We start from the raw sequence: 22,119 nt of genomic DNA, 5'->3' as shown, positions 1-22,119 counted from the left end.
TTCCATTACACTTTTTATTGAATGACCGGGGAAAACATTGGGAACTTTCCGCAAAATTTAGTTAACTACCCTTTAGGCTTTGTTACATATTAAGCAAACGTTGATTAATCTAATTACTTAGTTTTTATGAACCGCCCACAACATCAAACTATTGTGGAACTGCCATTAAATCAGCCCTTTGACCCCGAAGTCGTTATACATAATTTTGTACTCGTACTTTTTTTTTTTTTTTTTTTTCAATTTTCTCGCCCAGACTGACAGCTTAATTTAATTATTCTTGAACACAAATGTTGTGGCAAACTCGCCCACTTAACCCACTGTGTGTTTGCTTGGCCAAAAAGCTGTTCACTAGAAATTTTTCGCTTACGCCGCAGAGTGTGCAACATGTTTGCCATGTGGGAGGCGTCGAAAAATGGGGTTTGGGTTTTCGGTTTTGGTGTCCAGGTCGTTGGCAGCCATTAGTACAAATGTCGTCGCAAAAAGGGGGCGTGGCATTGTGGGCAGACAGAGGATGAGGAGGAGGAGAAAAGAGAAAGGAGGAGTAACTGCATCAACAACTTTTTAACCAACTTGCCAGCCCAGACTAACAAGACCGCAGAAATTGTGAGTAGAAAAGGGAGTCGAGGGAAAAGTGGGTTGAGTTTGGGGTGGCAAACTAACTAACTCGATGCTTTCGCCTGCCACTTGTAATGTACCGTTATTGTTGCAACAACACGGTTGGCGGGAAGGGAAGGGGAAAGCGGGAAAGGGGGAAGGGGGGTGGCAGTCCAATGGTCCAATGGGGTTTTGGCTGCTTTGTCCGCGAAATTTTGTTTTCGACTTTTTTTCGGTTATAAAAAAATGTAAGCACAACTTCAGCTGCAGAGATTTTTCGGTCAGCGTTAATGCAGCAGTGTTAACCCCCTTAAAACCTTATACCTCCCAATCTCCTCCCCCTTCAAAGGACGCTGAACGCTTTATGGCCAAAGCATCAGTACACTGACGAAAATATTGGTGACTCCAAAACTCAGGCAGAAAGTTTATACAATTTTGATGATATCAAATGCATTTCTTTAAGTACATTTTATCAAAATGAAAAATTCAGCAATTATTTGTATCTGGTGTATTGTATCTATTGTATTCTGGTGTTAGAAACCCCCGTTATTTTTCTGGCAGTGTATCCGCGGTCAGTTCCATTGCGGTCTGCTCATCCGTGTCCGTGTCTGCCAAGTTTTTTGGGCCCCTTGACCCCTGGACCCCTTGTGCCGCAGCCTCGGCTAAATAGTTGGCAACTTTTTGTGTGTGTGTGTACTTTGTAACACTGGGTTCCCCCTTCGGACACTTTAAATTGCACACAAATTGGCAGAAATGCTTGTTGCCAGAGTTCCATTTTGGCCGTTGCCTTTGACAAGTTTTTTTCCTGCAAAAGTTGCTTTTTTCTTTTATTTTTTTTTTTTTTTTTGCCGCACAAACTAAAAAAGATCGCATTTTAATAAAACTAAGACAATAACGACTTTGTGTCTCCCTTTGTTTGCTCGTTTTCCGTACATTTTTTCTTTACCATATTTCACTCTTTTTTTTTTTTTTGTTGTTCACCCATTTTTGTGTCTGGTCTACTTGACTTCGAGAATTAAGTGCTGTGGTTTGATGTTGTCTATGGCCAGCCGCAAAATAAGTGCCAATTGAACGTTTGATTGTACCGCCAGTCGGAGAAGTTTGCCGCCTGAAACTTTGGTATTTAGTTTAACACTTCAATCGCCGGCTTTAATTATGATATCTGCTTAATTTGTATATTTGCGAACTTAACATAGAAAACATTCCGCTATAATTGTTGTACAAATTGTAATTTGTTCGCCTGTCCTCGTGGCCCTTAACAATTAATCATGCAATTGCATTTAATTTATGTTTTGCTGTTTGCATGGTTTGTTATTTTTCATTTGAACAGGCCAACTAACCAATTAAATAATGTAATATTCATTTGCATTGACAGAAGCGGGCGGTTAGTTGAAAGTGTTGTCCACGTTTTGGAAATATATTTTGTATAAATATTTGAATACAAATATGGGTTGTTACAAGCACCGTATATTTAATACACAAAAGATAGTTTTACATCTAATGAAAAAAAAAAAAAAAATAGTTACATATATAAGACATTCTTAGGCAGATAAAATGATTTTTTGAAGTCCATCAAATATTGTCATTTATGCGCTGGCAACTTGTAATTTCTGGGTCACTTGCCCTGCCACGTTTCTCCGGAGCTTCAGAGCTCCGCCATCCGCAGGACAATAAACGCCAGCAGTCGCCCTTTGTCCTGTATCCTCGAACCTCTGCTCCTCCTCCTCCTCCTTTGCGCCATGCAGGCTGCATGAATTACGAGGTTAATTAGAAGTTTGACACGAGGCATGGGGCACTTACAATATGTACATGGAATAAATATATATGCGCACACAGGGTCCTTTTCGGAGGAGTGCAGGAGTGGAGTTTGGGAGGCTGGATCCCAGTTACTGGGTCCTGTATTCCGTGTCCTGGAACTGGAGCAGCTGTCGTTGCAGTTCGAGGCACGTACGTGGCTCACACACACACATACACCAACACACAGACACACACGCATGGCCTGCATAAATAATGCAAGAGTGTGAAAAGACACACACACCGGCGCAGGGCAACATTTGCTTAGCTTTGCAGGCAGCAGTTTTCAATATCAGCCTAGCAACTGGGAAATGGAAAAGCCCCTTACCCCCTTCCTCCCCTTCCCCCGTTCCCTTTTCCCACTCCACTCAACACCCGCCCACTGCCACGCCCATTTGGCCAGCTTGCACTTGTTTATCATTTATTACTGCAGTCGGAAAATCTGTTTCAGCTCCTTCTACATTTCACATTGTTTGTCTTTTGTACACTCGGCTCCATGTTGTCCTACCATTTTTCCCCACAGCATTTTCCCAGAGTTTTTCTAGATTTTCACTCTTGATGACATTTTTGCTGGCTGCTGAAAATGTTAAATTGAATGTGGCAAAGGTATTTTGCCTGATAAAAATAGTAAATGTCATCAGAGGTAACCAAATTGTATTTATAAAATGCTATTTGTGTTGCAATTTAGGTCGAGCTGGGCAGGAATTAAATTTGCTTAAATTCTCATGTCAAATAAAAGGTTTAGTTTAAAGTAACCAAGCATTAAATGGTGACAGAAATGGGCAGCTTTATAATTAGTTATTTCGGGGCTTAGAAAGAGTATTAATTCCAGTTTGGAAAATGTTAAAATCCTTGGAAATGATCCAATTTATCCAATTCTTGGATATGTCATATGTTTATCAGACCAAACTAGTTCTTTATAATTTTAATGCCGTTTTAAGATAGCTCGAATTTCTGTGCAAATTTAATGCGCGCCTGTGGGCGTTCTTTAATTTAATAAATATATATGCAGGCGCCTGAATTCAATTTCATAACCAAAAGTGGAGGGCACACAGACAGGCAATTGCAGCTGCAGTTGCAGTCATAAATGTGAGTGTGTGTTGGTTTGCTGCCTCTGCAGGTGTGTGCGTGTATGAGTGTGTGTGTGTGTGTGTGTGTGGGTCTGCACCTCGTTTCTTCTTCGGTTGATAAAGTTCATTTACCTTTTGGCGTTTATCTAAATGCCCTCTCTCTTTCTGGCTGCCTCGCGCCATCTCCCTCTTGCAGTGGCAAAAGTGTAATTGTCTATCTTATGCTTTGCATTTGCACACAGATACACATGTGCACTGCTAGAAACTAATGAGAAAATAACAATAAATTAGTAGATTATTAAAGTTAAAATACAATGTATTGCACGTAAAAAAGATTTGATAGAGTACAATTTTAAATTGTTTTTAGGCCTGTATGTATTTTTAATTAGAAATTATTTGTACGTTTTTCTTTTGAGTGCAGACAAGACATCTCTAACTTTGTTTGTCTGTTTGCATTTGAAGCTATGCTTGAGCTGCATATTGCCTCAATCCTTTTCTCTCAGTGTTTTTGTGTGGGTGTGTGTGTGTGCTCTTGAGTGTGTGTGCTTGAGTGTGTGACATTAGTGCAGCGGGTCATGCCAACGTTTTCTTCTTCGCCTTCTGCAGCTGTCGTTTTCGCGAAATTTGAACTTGGTTTTATGGGCAAACCGAAACCAAAGTCACAACAAATTGGAATGCACAAAATTAAGCAGAATTCTGATGGGTAAAGTTTTAATTTTAGATTTCAGTTGGAAGCAGTTGAAGTTAAATATGGAACTTGAAACTTGTTTTTGCCAAAAAGTTGACAACATTTCGCATTAGCATTATTAAAGGAGTTGAAGAACTTTTTGTTTGTTATAAAAATGACAAATTTTTAATATCTCTTATATGTTCTCAAACTAAAACCGACAAAATGGGAGCGAATTGTATTTAACTATACTACTATTTTAGACTGAAATTCTTTTGGTTATTTAACGAACTTAAATTATTTTATATCATGTCGGGGAAAGGGAAAACCATTGAAACACCGACTTAATAAAGTCTTTCATAAATATGCGAAATATCCCTTGCAATTAACCCATTTGGAATTTAATTTCGAGTTGTTTCGCTTTCGATTCAATATCCATTTTCAATTTGATGCAATTAGCTGAAGTTCTGTGCAGACAGCGAGCTCAATAAATTGAATTTAATTTCCTCTTCCCGGTTTTATGCAGGCGCAAAGGTATATATATTCGCATATATGTATTCGCACAAATATCGGGCATTGTGCGGTTGTTGCAGTTAACATTTATTGCTTTTTTTTTATACCTTCACGCTGTTAAATGAAATGTTTTATTTCTCATTTTGCAAGGGGGCCTTTTGCAGGGCCATGGAAACCCTCTTGGCATTCCATTTCAATTTCACTTGAAAATGCACTTCGAATCGCACACAAACACATCGAATCGCGGGCCACTCGGAAATCAGAGAAATCAGAGGAGAGCGGCCAAACGCAATTACACGGTCCCGGCTTCCATGGGTTAAGAGTGGGGCCGTCGTTGGGTTAAGGGGTCCAGAAGTTCAGAGGGGCAGCTGGTCCATATAAAGCATTGGCAAAACTTCATTACTAATTCCATTTCCAGCACAAATTTACCCACATATGCTCGCAAATGCCATTGCAAATTGTACGCAATTTATATTTTAAATCTCATCTGCAGATGGGTGGCATTCGTGGGGGGCGGGGGGAAATTCGAGGGGGTTCCTGTGGTGAGCCAAAGTTCAATTTTGAGATAATCAAAGGGAAAATTGCTAGCCTGCAGGCGAAATATGAAAGATGTCGCAATTGAAATTATTCAATTTAGGGTCCAAGTTTTACCAAAAAAAAAAAAAAGTTGCCTTTGCAATAAATTTAAAATTGATTTATTTAATAAAGGTTTTTCCAATAGGTGAGTTGTTTTCAATTATTATTTTACAGCATACCAAACTTTTCACCATTTTTTCATTCTTATTTTCAAGTACAAAAAATGGTTCACGAATTTATGCACCAATTTGTATTCCTATTTCGCGGTTCAATCAATTGTTGCCGGTCTCTCTATTTCTTTAGCCGTCTATTTCCCTGGCAATATCTCCTCTATCGCTTCTTCCGCCTCTCTGCAACCGCTTTCCCCCAGATTTTCCCCAGTTTTCCATTGCTTTTCCTTTTGCTGCTCACGATTTGGTGCACCCAATCGACCCATAAACCCAGTTATTTACTTAGAAGCGCCTTTTAACATTTTTTTTTGCCACTGCTGCCGCTTCTTCTTCTTCTGCTTCTGCTGCTGTTGCAACGGTTTAATGGCAACTTGGCGTCGAAGTTGGCGTCGCAGTCGGCGTCGCAGTCGCTGCAGTCGGCTTTTTGCATTAAATCAACGCGCGACCACCGCCAACAATAATCAACAAAACAGAGCGCACAGAGAAAACTTTGGCCGCAATAAAAGCCGGCACCACCTACACCATTTCCTACGGTTTTCCAAATCCTACACTGCGAAAAAAGAGTCTTAGTTATGATTTAGTTGTGATGACTCTTAGTTTTTAATATCCAAAATGATGATAAAAAAAAGGAACAATACCTTGAAAAATTATTATTTTCCATATATTTATTAGCCTTAACAGTTTTTGGGATCTTTTTTAAAGCCTCGATGCCCATAACCTCGTAACCATAATCTAAATTTTAAAATCAAGAGGTATTCTGCCCAGTGTACATAGCCCACTGTGCAGTGCAACCAATCTCAATTGCAATTCGAACTCCAATACGAGAATTCGTTTCAATTTGTTGGTCACCCAACATCCACAGCCCCCTTTTTGTGGAACCAACCGCAATCGTGGGGATTTCTGATGTACGGGGTAGCTTGTGGGTGGGTGAGGTGTTTGGTGTGGGGTGGGGCAGTGGGTGGCTACCATCCTGCCAAGAATTGATTCGCGCCGAGTCGCGCCGCATGCAAATAAGGTCAACGTGCGCTGGCCAAAAGCCGCCAGTCAGTCAAGGAGCGGCTGAGACGAATGCGACTGAGCCAGCGGCCCATTTAGGCACTGCACTGTCACAAAAAAGGGGTGAAAATAAGGAACGGCGATTGATTCGAACTTACCCAGATAAAATATAGAAAAAATAGGTGAACATTGAATGTCGATTTTCGAAATTTGAAAAGGTTTAAATTAAATAGATGCTCCTGGACTTAAATCTCTAATTTTTTATTAAAAAATCCAATTAACCTATTTTCACCTGCGGAAAATCGGAAATAATTTTACGTAGTTCTTTTATGAATTCATAAATTCATAAACCCATTCATACTTAAACTTTTCTGACAGTGCACCTATGCCGGAAAGTATGCAACACTGCGCCAACCGCTTGACTGAATGACGGTTGATGCAGGCCGGGAAAAGGGGTGGTGTTTGGGTGGTGGGGCGACTGGGGGTTTGGCTGGGGTGGCTTAGTGTCGGTTGCCTTGTCTGTGGCGCTTGTTTGCCACGTTGCCATTTGGCACATTTCGAATGAGCGAACGAACGAATGAGCGTGGCACAGAACAAGATGAACCAGCGGATGGGGACAAGGGGAATAGGAATTTCTCTTTGGTCTTTGCCGTTGTTGTGCAATTGCAAACATTTAGCATGGCGACCTAAAACAGTTGGCACACAAACGAACACGCTAGAAACGGGAAGAGCGGGGAGTGCGCTTCAAAATGGCGCAAAAAAGAAAGTGGGGGAAAGCGCTACGGAAAAGCTGGGGAAAACTTCCCGGGGCGGCAAGAGCATAAATTCGAATCGCAACGAATAATTGAATCAGCACCAATGACCTACGCGTTTCTTATCCCTTAATTATAATAAATTTTACGCAATTCAAGTAATAGTTTCGGTGCCCGACGTGGGACTCTATTTTCAACGTTATTCAACTTCTCCAGTGAATATTTCACATATATATTTGCCTTTTCACAGAGCTCACCATTTAATTAAAGCTATGTACCATTTTGAAATTGCATAAACACCTCGAGCAATTCACAAATTGCTGGATTGAATGAATAAATGAACTAGGGGTTAGGACTATTTTCATTTCCCTTCTTTTCATACATATTTTCCTATTTATTCAGGCTAAGGCTGTGAATAACATTTATCCACCCATTTGCACCATCTAGATGGAACTCACAAATCAACAAATTTGAGATTTAAATTCAGTTTACCCACCACACAAAACCACTCCCCCTTCCCTCCCTTCGACCCCCTCATCCGCAACCTGTTAATGGCTTGCATTTTCATTCATACAAATCTCATAATGGATAGTGCGAAAGAGATAGCCGGTGTGGGAGCGAATGAAATAGATATAGAGAAAGTATGACAGGTGGACTTCCAACTAGACAGAGAGGGAAAATTGCATTCTAATGAAAAGCATTTAAGACAAAATCAACAACAGAATTGGCCAAAAAATGCAAACAAACCCAGAGTGGCAGGTGAGAAAATTTAGCGGATTTCGGGGTAAAATGAGTGGTTTTCTGGGGCTTTGCGGGGAAGTTAGTGCGCTGATTTTCATTTCTGTGACTGCCGACAAAAAATTAACCTGTTTTGTTCTGTTAACTTTATATTATCTAGATGTACCCTTTGCGCTTACTTTCATAACACAAGGGGGTTTTTATTTTGAATCCATAATTAAATCAATTTATATTATTTATTATTATTATTCCTAACATTGTGTTGGTAACGTTGCGGTCGAATTCCTTACGGTATTCCCATCGTCGTTGCACTGAAACATTATTTTCAATTCGCTGCCACAGTACATGAGTCGGATCAAAATGCGCTCTATTTGGCAACAACAATAGCCACGAAGGGGAACTGCGAGGAGGTGGGGGGGGAAATTGTGGGGAAAAGTGGAAAAGTGGAGGCTTGTTAAGCCCTGTAAGTGGAACACCAAAAGCATGGGAAACTGCGAGGCAGGGAGAACTCTCGCTTCGTTTCAATCAATTAAGCGCCAATAATTAATTCAATTGATTTCATTTCAACCGGGATCGACGCCCCACCTCCCTTTACAAATTTCCCAGTCCGCACAGCTTGACGCCGCCCACCCCCCACCACCCCACACCCCCCTTTGAAGCGCCACAATGTCGCTAAGGGTGGAAAATTCGAAGGTGGAGGAGGGTGCCCAATTTCTAAGGCCATTTCAATTTCGAGCGGCATTAATTCATTTTAAAATTTATGGCTCACAAATTTCCGACTTAAGCACTTTTGAGATGATTTTGTAGCTACGAAAAATGTATATTTGTAATATTGTGGGTTTATTTCTCTGCAAGTGTTTGCTGGAAACCCTTTAAATCATTCAGGGACACTCTGCGTATGAGTGATAATCTTATAATCCATATTGCTGGCTTTCCAAATCCTTTTCACAACCTTCATTTTAAAATGCCAGCCTGGTCCACCCTATTGTTTATGTCTGTATATTTATATAAATTATTGCAGATTTATTTTCGGGTCTTTGCGGTAATTTAATGGCTTCGACAGCTGCTTTGGCCCAAAATTGTGGGGGGAAGGTTTAATGGCATGGATTTTAAAGGACTGCGAGTTATTGAAAATTTTACTCGAGTTAAGAAAGGAAACTGTGATTTGTTGGAGATTTATGAATTTATTTCATGAAAATCTCAGTCTTTCCACATTTATTCCACACATCTGAATCTGGTTCAACATCTACATACTTGTCAGCATTTAATATGAAATAATTTCTTTTTGTTTGCCCACTTATCCAGCATGTGAAATCTTTTTGGCCAACAACTTCATAAATTCTCTTCTCTACTCTTGTCGTTGCAGGTAAATTCCCACAGCAAAGACGACTCCACTCGAGACTTTTGTTGAATGTAAGCCAAAAATCCATTTACATAATAAGATACCAGAGAAATTCGAGCAAAACAAGGGGGCGAGGCAAAAAGACAAATATGGACAGTGAACTCGGTTCGACTAATGCCACATAAGTCATGCATATGTGACTCACTCTTGGAGTTTGCCAAGAAAATTAACAAAACATAAATCGTGCCAAGGCACTTTACATGATAGAGAAAGACACAAGATACATATATAATGTATATATTCAACTTTCACATAGGGGGAAAAGATATAGTGCCCGCAAAGTATGAGTAATACTTTCCTTGGTCACTTGCTCAATTTAATTTAAATGCGAAACTTGAGGCTTTTAAGTTTACCACAATTTCTTTATTGAAAATAGTTGAAAATTTCATTTTCTTTATAATAGGAGCTCAGATGAACAAAAGAGTTTAGAGAGCGTTTTACTTTATTTTATTTATTTTATTTTTCACAATATTAGTTTATAATTTTTTTGGTAACTCTATTCCTTTTCGATAACGTTACTGATTTTAAGATATTTTCTTACAAAAACTGTGAAGTATCTAAAAAATTGAATTACTCTAAAGGGTAAAATTAAAATAATTTTGAAAACCACAAGATTTGAAATATGTATAACTTGAGCTTTTGCTTTCATCAATAATTCGAACATTGTTCAGGCTGAAACCAAACTTCAACTCTTAGACGCAGCCATTACTCTTTCGATCCCCTTTTCTTCCGCCGCCCCTGCTCGTATAGTTCAGCCCCCCTGCCACGGGGGGCGCCACTTTAAAAAGGCAAAACGAAGGAAGAAAAAAATTCACACTATAAAATCATAAATTACGCCATTTAAGTGGGTCAAATGGAGGCATTTGTGCGGAAGACACCCCGCTAAGGGGTTCTTTTCCATGGACAGGGATGGGGTTGAGTTCGTGGGACTTCCAAGGGAGGCGAAGTGGGGGGTGAATTGAGAGGGGGTTGGCAGGACTAAGAGGATACAACGACTGCGGCGTTTTCCATGTTACTGGGTCACTGCAGGCACACACAAATTGCGGTGAAAAGGGGGGTTTGAGTTCGGTTTGCGGGGTCTCGATATAAATGAGCAATGTTAGGCCTGCCGATGCCCCCCATTCTTCACCCCCCCGGACGCCACTGGGTTGTTGTTAAGTAAAAGAAGCCGCAATAAAACAAACGAAAAATGGAAAGCGAAACGGCAACGGCAACGGCAACAGCAACGGAAAGCAGCAAATGGGAGCTGGGAAATGGGAAATGGAAAACCGAACGCGAACGACGTCATCGTTGTCGTTGTTGTTTGTCGTCGTTGTTGTTATTGTCATTGTTGTTGCTGTTGCTGTTGCTGTTGTTGTTGTCGTTGTCGTTGTTACTGCTGCTCCGCAGTGGCAATTATTGCAAAACAAGAAGGACACCCCTCTACCGGCGCCCCTGCTGCATCGACCTTGTCAGCATTTTTCGTCTTCTGCTGCAGTCACGTTGACAATTTTTCCAATTGCAGTTTTCCACAGCGAGCAGCAAAAACTTCGCCTTCAGCAGTAATCAGTTAACGGGGGGCTGAAAAAAAAGGGAAAATGGCAACTGACGACCAAGAGACCTAATCAATAATGCCTTCAACGTTGGCTCTCCATTTTTATTAGTCCATTTTTTTGAATACCCTTCAAACAGGCTATTTCGGCTTCAGATGGTAAATTAGCTGGTAAATTGTATTAAATACATATAAGAAATTATTTTTTTCGTTTTTTAATGACATTCAATTTAGGTTAGCTGAGTTACAGACTTTAGAAATTGTTATTTCTTTTTTAAATTCCACAAGAAAAGAACTGTGTCGAAGTGCCACCTTAAAATATTCAACTTAAGGCTAAACTTGGCCTACTTAAGTAGTCAGGTTTGGGTTTGTTTTTATCTTATCGCGGCATCTAATTTAATTTCAGTATTTTGTTTCTGTCTTGTAGTTTAAAAACGGAAGCGTATTAAAACCCTCACGTTTCACATGTGTTTCTCGCATGCCGTAGTTGGAATTTCATTAGCCCAAGTCGAGTGAAGATAAAAAGTCGGCCGAGGGGGAAACAGAGAACTCACTTGATTCGCTTTCATGTTCGGGGGTCGTCCTGACCCCTCCGCACCCCCTGAACCCCCAAAAGCCCCAAGACCGGCAAAACCCCCACCTTTTCGTGTGTCATGTCACGGCTGACTGGAGGGAGTTGTGAGTGTCGAGGGTTATGGCTCATATGTCGCTGGCTTTACATTATTCTCCCAGCGATTTCTTCCTTCACAGCGCCCTTGACCCCAATTGATGGTAATTTCAGCTCACTTCTTGCCCTAACTTTTTCCCTCCCCCATTTTCCTATTTTGTTTTTTTGCTGATGAGCTAGTGTCCCCTCGTGGAAAAGTGACAGGAGAGCCGAGATATTTGCATGCGACATGGCTTGAAAGTGGGGAAAAACTTGGAAAATGTACGGGTAAACAAGTAAACAAGGCCTATCGATCAGAACTCGAGAAATGATTTTAAGGAAAAAAGGGAAAAGCCATTTTGAAAACTTTTATGAGACTTTTTGGATATTAATTTGCATGTATATTGTTGTTTTTACAAGCTGGGTAATGAAGTTACATTTCTTATAGTTTCTTTATTTTGTTAATTTAATTTTGTCCTAAATGTAGAAGCAAATAAATGTACTCAGCTAAATTAACCATCGTTTTATAGTAAAGCACTTTCGTTATCAAGCAATTTATTACGCTTTTTATTTAGTGCATTCATTTGTAGCGTTTAATGTGGCTTAAATTCCACATCGACCTATCGGCCATCTTTGTCTAACTATGCAAATGATATATGCACGATGTGTGTGTGTGTGTGTGTGTGTGTGTGTCTGTGTGGTTCGGTGTGTGGCCATATACCACTGATATCTGGCTCACTAATCTTAGATTCAAACAATATATTCAAAAAGCGACCTAGATCCTTGCTTAACGTTCGAACAACAGCAACAAAACCAACAAGGATGGCGATAATAATAACAATGCTTAGAGTGAGCGAGATGGAATGAGTGAGTGGAGGGGGTTCTGGGGAAAGTAGTTGGTCCCCCCGAAAGAGAGGGCAAAATATTTCACAAATTACACTCGAAATGAAATGTGGCCCACAATTGTTTGCCTCACTCTTAGCTCGGCATTTCCATTTTTTGTTTTCCGGAAAGCTGGGCAAAGAAAGTCGGCAAATGTCAGTGGAAAGTGCAAGGGAAATAAGTGTGGGGCGAAGGGGGGCGTGACACACAAAAGTGAAGCCCCGAAAAAAAATAGGGAACCAAAAAATAAAATAAGCAGGGCAGATAATATCATTGCTGGGGTTTCTGGTTTGTAAATAAGAAAATATAACATACATATAATGTTAACTTATTTATTTTTCAATCAGATATTTTATTAGGAGTTTTGCACATATTTGTTTAATTTGGTGGGTAAAACAACTATTTACTTTCCTCTGCAAAGTTAAACCACTTATTCCTACGATAATGATCCCCATTCAGACCGAAAATAAACTTGGCTCCGGCACTTCATTGCCATAATTCAAGCACTCGAAACCGCGATGGCTCCAAGTGAGAACATTAAATTAATTTAAGTGGCTCACTTGCTCCCATCCAAGCAATTGTCAGTGCATTAATGCCAAGTAGATGAAGAGGGTGATGTGATGGGTTGAGAGTAGTTCTCCCTCATCCAAAGATGGCGCTCCGATGGCAGACAGGAAACGGAAACGGGCCAAGTCTCGACGAGAATCCATTTCCATGTGTTCTGGATCTCCCGCTCTCTGCGGGAATTGCCTGCAATTGTGGGGAAGAAAAGAAAAAAGGGAAAACAGAAGCATAAAATCAAATTACAAACTAATATTACTCACAGTGCGTTTGCTTTTCCGTATCGTTAGTTTTCACTGTCAATTGACAAAAGAACAAAAGTGAAATGGTATGTTTTTCTCCATTTTCGGGGCGATATTTACGGTGGGGTTGGGAGATGGAAACTGCAGCAGTGGCGGAAATATAAAGCAAGACAAAAGAAAGGCCAAAAGGGAGGGGCAAACAAAAATACACAAAGGAAGAAACAAACATGAAACAGCAAGAAAGCCAGTTATGCATGTGTTTGTTTGCGATGGTTTCAAGGGGGCTGCGAGGGGTGTGTTTGTTCGGGGTTTTCAGGGGGCTTCCAGGCGGTATGGCCTCAAACAATGCCAGAAATAATGTAACGAAAATTGTGTCGACGTCATCGATACGCAAACATGACGTGGAACGCCTCAAGCCACCCCAAAAATAGTGGGGGATATTCGATGAGGAGATATAATATACAGTGGGACAACAAAGGCTTACGGTTTTCACATTTCAAAGTTAAGAAGGGAACCCTACCGAAACCCCAAAGTCCACTTATTTGACATTGCTTTCGCTTAAAAAATAATTGTAGGTGCTTTTGTGCTTCTTTTATATTTACAATTCATTTATTTAAAATGCTTTTGTGTAATCTGTAGTTAATGCGAGGAAATTTTAAAACAACAATCTTCATGAAAAAAAATAATTTAAAACTGGAATAAAATGTCCGTAATTTACAGGGTAACGAATTGATTGGCCATCTTGTTGTATCCGCTGTGTTTGGCTTGCATGTTGGTTTGTTGTTCCTTCCAGCACTCACACTCATGCGCGCTTATATAGCCATGTGTACGTATACATTATGGAATCGGGGCCAGCAGGCATCAAAAAATCACGTATACGTCAGCGCGGCCGGCGGCGTCGTTGGAGCTTATCTGGTTTTCTTTTCTGTTGTTGCCGCTGCTCCCATAATCGCACAGGCCATAAAAAACGCATTGTTTATGCGACGTAATTGGACACCATCGAATCGCCAAACCATCCACCACCCACCATCCACCGCCCACCGGCATTTGGTCATCATTGGATCTTCGCGTGCGACCATTTTCAATGCCATTAAAAGCGGCCATTGGGCGCGTATCCGAACAAAGGGGCGGTGGAGGTGCCACACCCACTACCTTTTCCCCCAGAGACAGTCCCTTGTTGTTCGCTAATCCTTCGCGTACTTTATGCCGTTCACTTGGCTTGGCAGAGTTCCCAAAAAGCCCAAAAGAAAAATGAAACATCCCCAGGAGTCCGGCGATTTCTAGTCTGATTTTTCGATCTGAACAACAATAAAGAACCGAGGGGGGGAATTAAACTTTTCACGACCATGAGGAAAAAAAAACAAGGGGAACTCGCATAATCTGCCGATAACAAAACAGTTCGATTCGATTTTGAAAGTAGGTCAAAGAATATAAAAGTCACACGGAAGCCATCAGTGGGATTAATTACATTTGATATTTTACAGAAGGCAATGATTACTTCTAATACACCATTTAAAATATTAGATTAAATAAGGTTTATATTTCAATTCTTATGAAACTAAAATTTTCGGCTCCTGTAATTTCCCTATTTCGGCACAATAATTTTCATTTTCCGGCTGGCTCGGCTAAAAAGGCATTGTACCAGCAAGTGTGGCCAAACAAGATCCTTCTGCAATTTCGGTTTCAGTTTCGGCTTATGTAAATGGCTTATCGGGAGCGAACGAGAGGGCAGCTTTTGGCCGGAAAGAGATAGACAACTTGGCAAACAAGTTTTGAAGCGATTTTCGCTTTAGTTTATGTTGGCACATAATTTCTTCTTCCCCTCACTTTTTCTCCCGTTTTTTTCCTTCCTTTTTTTTTTGCATAATTTTTCGTTTTTGGCAAATATTTTGCCAGGCAGCCAAACTTTCTGGCCGCACACACACACACACACACACACATACACGCAAAGAACTCGTCGAAAATTTCAAATTAAAATTCTGCAAAGTTTGCCATGTTCTCGTAAGCGTGTGTGTGAGTGTGTAAGTGTGTGTGCTGCTTGTGTGTGTTTGTGTTTGGGCAAACACTGCGCATAATTTTGCTCAAATCTTTGACAAATATTTTCACATGCTAATTTCACGTGAGCGAGAGCGGCCCAAATACCAAAAAGGCACACCAAACTTTGTTTCCCCCACCACCACTCTTGTTTTTTTTATTTTTTGTTGACAGACTCCTTAAGATCACGCCTACCACACACCAACCACCACACACCGCCCACCGCCCACCAAATGGACCAAAGGATTTATTGTTGCATAATCAAATTCCTGGGGATAAAACAAGCCAAGAAAATTGCCAGCGTTCCACAACTTTTAACGCTCTCTCTCTCAGGAAATGTTTGGTTGGGCCGGCGGATGGTGGCTTGGCAAAAAGAGGCGTGGCCAGCTAAACTATTCCCCAACTTGGCAAGAAAATAGCTGAGATACTTGGCCTGGTGAAAAGCGCCTAGTCCCACGCAAAAGTGATTTGCTGGGCAAATGAGAATTATGCCGAAAAATTAAAATGTTTTGAAGCGTTTAACTGCAAGTAACATACAGTGATCATAAGAATTAAAAGTTTTTAATTTATTTACTTTTTCATTGAGGAATTTCATTGATTGCTACATTTTTTTAGATTAAATATTTTCACTAAAATAAATGTGAAGTCTGGTAACTCACATTTTGCGTTGCCCGACTTTAATTAAGGCAAGTTTTCCAGGTGGGTCGGGGAAATTAAGAGGGAAAAGTGGGGGAGTCATTCGCATGGCTCTAAAACTGGGCCGAAGAAACATTCCTTAAGCCCGGCACCAAATTACACGGAGTACCACCTATTTTGGCCACCTAAATTCCGTTGCTCCCGGTTTTTCCCCTGGCACGTAGTTAAAAAACTTTTCGTTTGCAATTTTTCTTGAGCTGGCAGAGCCATTATTTCTGGCATTTGCCCTCTTAACCCCCTGAGGCCCCCAAATGGGGAGCATGTGCAACGTGCAGCGTCACCAAAAAAAAAAAAAGGACTCTTTCAATTCCCCAAGTCAAGGGTAAATTTAAATGCGGCTTCGCCTGCTTTTTGGGTGGTTAATGTGGAAACTTGTGCACCAGAGATAAAAAAAAAAGAAGAGCTCCCAAAAAACATCTGTCAGGGTTAAAACCATGACTGGCAAAGAGAGGGTTAAAGTGTGGTTGGAAAGTCCCGGAAAAAAAAAACTAGAGCTGAAAGCCTCTAGAGAAAGCTGACAAATCTAAAGTAATTGCCCCGAAAACTTTTGGATTTGTGTCAGCAAATCTTTACCTCTCTCACTCTTTAGTTTTATACACCCGTCTCTTTTAGTCATTCTATAGCCATCCCTTTCGAGCACTCGCATGCGAGTTTAATTTTTGCTTTCAAAAACAAGACTGGTCGCAGAACGCATCAATCAACGGACAGAGATTGATGTGTGTCCACAAGCGGGTTAACAAATTCCCCCTGCCACGCCCCCTCCGCCCACTTAATTAGCCAGAAGGAGACGGCGAAATGGAGGGGGAAGAGTAAGAGAGAGGGAGAGGGGGGATAAAAAGGAAAAGGCAAATCAAATCCTTACCCAAAAGAGCAGAATCATTCTTGATTTCCAGGCAATTCTATTACCAATAATTGAAACTTAAGCATGCCATTAGCTTTTGCTTTAGTTGGCTCCCAGGACTTATAACTCGCACACTCCCTCTAACACACACACACACCCACACACACACACACAGAGTAATGGGATCAGAATGAGGGGAAGGGGAGAGTCGAAGCAAAGTTAAAGCCCAGACAAACATTAGCATGTATTTTTATCATTTATATGCATGGCAGGCACATGAAAGTCATCTTTATTTTATATACCCAACTTGGCGGAAGTTATGCGGACCAAACAAAAATTAAGCGCTGGTATTTGCCACAAGGATACTCTTCGACAAATATTTCGATTTGGCCGGAAATTCTTTGGAATTCTTTGGTTTGCTAAACGGTTTTGAGGAAACAATTAAAGGCATCAAAATAAGAAATTATGAGTTGCTCTTTTATACAAGATTTAAGATCATATTTTTATTTTAGAATTTTATTATTATATTCCACGTGAGTTAGCAAATTTATAAGGTTACCTCAAGTTAGTGTATCCGAACTGCACTTTATTAGGTGAGAAGGGACTGGGCGTCCTGGAGTCCTCAAGTCCTGGAATCCTGAAGTCCTGGACTCCTCCGAGTTACGACCGTTGCGACAATAAACCGACGCTCGACGCCGTGACGTAATAGATTTTACGCGCCCATAAACATTCATAAAACATTCTTGACCGTAACTCACATAATCGTGTAATCTTACTGCCTGCTCTCCACCCACTCGGTTTGTGTTTCATTAAATAATTCATTTAATTTGATTTTGGTTTGGCGCTCTTTTCGTTGTTTCTTTTTTTTTTTTGGGTTTATTCGCGCCAGCAAATCGATTAGGAATTCACATGTGTACATGTGATATGTAGTATTATGGAGAGTCCAGTGGCTTTTATGTTAGCCCCACTCCACTTCGGCCCCATCGAAATTTATTTCGCATCGCATCCAATGGAAATGCACCCTGGATGGCTAACACCCGCTTTGAAAACTCCGTAGTATCCGTACACTTAAAATATAACAGAGAGATAGAGATAGTTTTTAAAGGAAACCAAACAAATACATACCTATAATTTTTCTAAATTGAACTATATAATGTTTTGGTTTAAAACCAGCAGTATAATAAATTCTCTTAAAAGTAATAAGTCCAAATATGTTATATATTTGGTTTATTTTTTTTAAGTGAACCTATGCCTCACATATATTTGTAAATATTCCGCCCCTCATATCTGTTTGTTTTGCCTCTAAATGGCTATTTGGTTCTCGTTTGCTTTTCGCTTGGTTTGCGCTTGTTGCCTTGAATAACTTAAAACTGATTTAGTTGTTTTGGGACTAGCAATATTTTTATGGACTCTGTGCTCGCTTGCTTTTTTCAGCGGTTCTCTAATCGGTTATTAGACTGATCCATTTAACTAAGCGCAGAATCCGTGAAACCATCGAGTTAAACAAGCAAACTTGCCAGAAAAGCTATTTTCCCACTTTCCCTTGCATGATTTTTTGGGCCACCTTTTGGGTTGAGTAGTTTGCAAGAGTAGTTTCCCGTCTATCTTGATTAGCAATTGACATTGAATTGATTAGGCCATAACCAATTTCGAGGCACTTTCTCAGCCCTTGGCAACCCGTTCTTAATCCATCTTTGGAAAGCCCTCTCGATATTTTGATGGCACTTTGTTGGCTTTTGAAGGTCGTAGCTGCTGCTGGCTTAATTAGAAAAAAGGCAGTCGGTTTTTTGGAGAGGCGCACACTTTTGTTAGCATATTTTCCGAGATTTCCCCCCTTGATTTGTGTGTGTGCTAGAGGTGAGCACTAGCCGAACATCAATCAATTGGCTGGGACTTGTCTCAAGGTGGAGCTTCTCCACCTTGATCTCACTGCGAACCGCTCTCTCTCTCTTGGGGAGAAAAGCGGAAAAGCAGAAAAATCGGAAAATCGAAAAAGGGGCAAGCTCAGCAGAAAATTTTCCTTTTGATGTCGGTGCAGAAAATGAGATGGGAACGTGTTTATCTAGTCGCAGGACCGGTCTAATCAGCTGATGATGAGCGATGAGCTCGGCATTGTCCTCCGTTCGTTGTTGATTTAACCCTTGGGTGCCCAGGCCCAAGCCCATTCATACACATCCTTGCGGGACACTTTGACTAATTAGTGCGCCAGCGGAAAATGATCAATTTGCATTTCACAGACGCCAATTACTATGGCCTAAATAAACTTGGGCTTACACACACACTAACACACTAACACAGGCACACACAAAAAGCTAAAGGGACAAACAAAGGGCCCAACAGAAAAGGGTTAAAGCATTTTCTTTTTTTCTTACTTAACCCAAACAAATCGTAAATGGCCAAAGGTGAGGTGGCACATTTGAAGAAATTGAATTTTCAATTTATGGTTTCACTATCTCTGGCCCCTTTTTTTCACACTCTCTTTCTCTCTCTCTCTCCCTCTCTCTCTCTCTCTCTCTCTTTTGGTTAACTGCTCGTGTAAGCTAAAAATTTTATCACTTGACAAAAACATAAATTTTCCCTTAACCCCCCGCACTGCCCACTTAACCCACGAACGGCCCAAGGCATGCGCCGAATTTTATGGCTTTGACGAGGTGAGTCGAGGGGCAGTGCTACTTCATATTCAAGTCCCGAAAGGCTAATAAAGCATAATTTAATGAAGCATATATGGCAGACGCTGGCCCAGGACTTCCGCTTTGTGTAAACAATAGTTTATAATTCGCACACACACAGACACACACACATACGACACACAGACACGCACGGGGCAATAAAAGTGGCCCAGCAAAAGGGTTAAACACGCCGAGACTGAAATGAGCAGGGAAAGCATGCTCACAGCGGAAAAAGGGGCGAAGGGGAGGGGTTCAGGGAAAGGCAGGCATTTTTCCTGATTGCGGGAAATACCCTTTTTCACTTAAAAGGGACTCACAAAAAGCTAGCTAATTGGGAAGTACTTTAAATGAGAGTATTGAGTTCGAAAATGTATTTAAAAAATATATTTATCTACCAACTGCACAAATATAAAATTACATTTTATTTGGCACCAAAATATTGCCCCAAAATGTATGCTATAAAATGTTTAAGCATTGAAAAAGCTCCATTGTAGTTATTGGGTGTATAAATACACAGTTGAATTACCCATTTAAAGGGTATTCTGGGTGAGTGTTGTGCTCTGCACTTGGTTGCCGGGTTAAAGGTTTAAAGTGTTCGTCTAAAATATGCTCGCCTGCGAGTGTTACCCTATGTTTCTGTGTGCCGTTGTGTGTGTCGGTCCGACTGTCGCTCGCTTGAGCACGCCTACGTGCCTAAATCAAAGAGGGGGAGGGGGATAAATGGGGAAAGAGGAGAAAGAAGGGGAGAAAGGGGGAAGGACTCCTCTGAATAGGCCGCAAAAGGTCGTGATAAGGCCAGCAGCCAGGTGAATGAAATGAGGGCCCCAAGATGAGTGCCACAATTGAAAAGCCCCCGAGTGGGCGGAGGGGGGCGTAAGAACGTTGCTGGAAAAACCCTGGGAAAATCCAGGGAAAAAACGAGCCAGCACTACTGACCACTTTGCATTAAGTATGATTGCACTTGGTCGAGATCTGGCAATTATAGATATGCAATGTGAATGAGTCTGGCCTGCTAATTACTGTGATGGGGATTATAGGGCCGAAAAAGGCAGGGGCAAACTACTTTCACAAAAGTTTTCGGTTAGGAGCCAGCTTGACACTTAGGAATCGTATATTACATCCTAAAGTAAAAATTCTATAAATAGAAACAGTTTCTTAAGAATTTTGTGCCTTGTTTTATTATAAACAAGAAAGGAAGCTAGCTTCGGCAAGCCGAAGCTTATATACCCTTGCAGTCATCAAACATATCGAACAAAATACATAAAGGCTAACAACATCGAAGCTATGACGACTTTTCTATTAATTTTCCATATTTTCGACTATTGTTCATATGGCAGCTATATGATATAGTCGTCCGATTTTGATGAAATTTTTTTCTCGGGTCAAGGGTAGTTCATAAAGTCGATGTTGTAAAAATCATGCTCGTGGAATAAAAAACAACAACGTTATGATTATTTTGCCATTATTTCTATATATATTTTTTGATCTTTCCTATGGCAGCTATATGATAGGGTTATTCGATTTTGATAAAATTTAATCCGAAATTTAATAACCGTTAGAAAACGCCATCTTGAAGAATTCAAGTCGATCTGATCAAAAACAACGGAGTAATAATTTTTTATCCTTTATTTTTTTGACCTCTTGTATGGGAGCTATCCGATATAGTCGGCCGATCCGGCTCGTTCCGACTTATATACTGCGTGCAATAACTACACATCTTTTGGGAAAGTTTCAGCAAGATAGCTTTAAAACTGAGAGACTAGTTTAGGCAGAAACGGACAGGAGGACAGACGGACAGACGGACAGACAGACAGACGGACAGACGGACAGACGGACAGACGGACAGACGTACAGACGTATTTCGACTCAGATCGTGATGCTGATCAAGAATATATATACTTTATGGGGTCTGAGGTGTCTCCTTCACTGCGTTGCAAACTTCTGGCCAAAATTATAATACCCTTTGCTCTGCAAGGGTATAATAAAATAAACCGTTTTTAACAATGATAGTTTATGTTTAAGCTTTCGATCTTTCTATCAATCTTCTTAAGTTAAAATATTTTAATCTGCAACTTCTACTCCTCATTAAAGCTCTCTTAAAGTCACCTGTAAGTCAACATAATTTTGCGGTATTCATTTCGCTGTCGTCGTAATCTCACTTTCCCCTGGCGCCCCCCTAAAGGACATCCTGCGACGGTCCCGGACTAACCCAATCTGTCCGCTGTCACTTGCTTCACCTGCCGGCTGACCTCTCGCTAAACCAAAAAAAAAAAATATTAGAAAGAAAACAAAAGCAAACAGAACACAAAAAAAAAGGTAAAAACCCTCTCTGACCCAATCGTTTTTTCTTGCGGCATTTAATTTGGCCACATACGTGGGCGGCGGGCAGAGGGGGATTTTTTCGGGGTCTGAGAGGTCCGATCATAAAAACCAGAAGGGGAAAAAGTGCTTGAAAAAAAGGAAAACCGAGAGAAGCACAAACATACATACAAGCCGCAAAACGGGCAGCGACACAATATGCTAAGGCTTTCCCTTTTTCGATTTTCCACCCCTGCCTCCACGGAAATATTTCCCCCGCTTTTCCTGACCAGTCGGTCCTTACATTTTAAATTTTATTATTTTTTATCGCAGCACACATTTTATGATGCTCTTTCAATGGGTATATCATTCTTGAAGTGTTTTAAATTTAAGACATTTTATGTCGGTGGTAAATTTTACTTATATATTATACATTTTTTAAAGGTC

At 40.7% G+C, this 22,119-nt stretch overlaps 2 protein-coding genes across 3 annotated transcripts in view; one reads left to right on the top strand and one right to left on the bottom strand.

The window, feature by feature from the left end:
* Positions 1-22,119, top strand: part of LOC108097954 (innexin shaking-B) — a 140,354-nt gene that overhangs the window by 54,376 nt on the left and 63,859 nt on the right. The window lies entirely within an intron of this gene.
* Positions 2,181-14,238, bottom strand: LOC122320917. Its single transcript, XM_043209567.1, has 3 exons — positions 14,148-14,238; positions 2,395-2,434; positions 2,181-2,340 (listed from the first exon to the last, which is right to left on the bottom strand). The coding sequence occupies exons 1-3, from the start codon at positions 14,236-14,238 to the stop codon at positions 2,181-2,183; spliced, it is 291 nt and encodes a 96-aa protein (XP_043065502.1).

The sequence above is a fragment of the Drosophila ficusphila genome, unplaced genomic scaffold (assembly GCF_018152265.1).
Source record: "Drosophila ficusphila isolate 14025-0441.05 unplaced genomic scaffold, ASM1815226v1 contig_197, whole genome shotgun sequence".
NCBI lineage: Eukaryota > Metazoa > Arthropoda > Insecta > Diptera > Drosophilidae > Drosophila > Drosophila ficusphila.
Note: the sequence above shows the minus strand (reverse complement) of the source record. Positions and strands in the feature narration are given on the sequence as shown.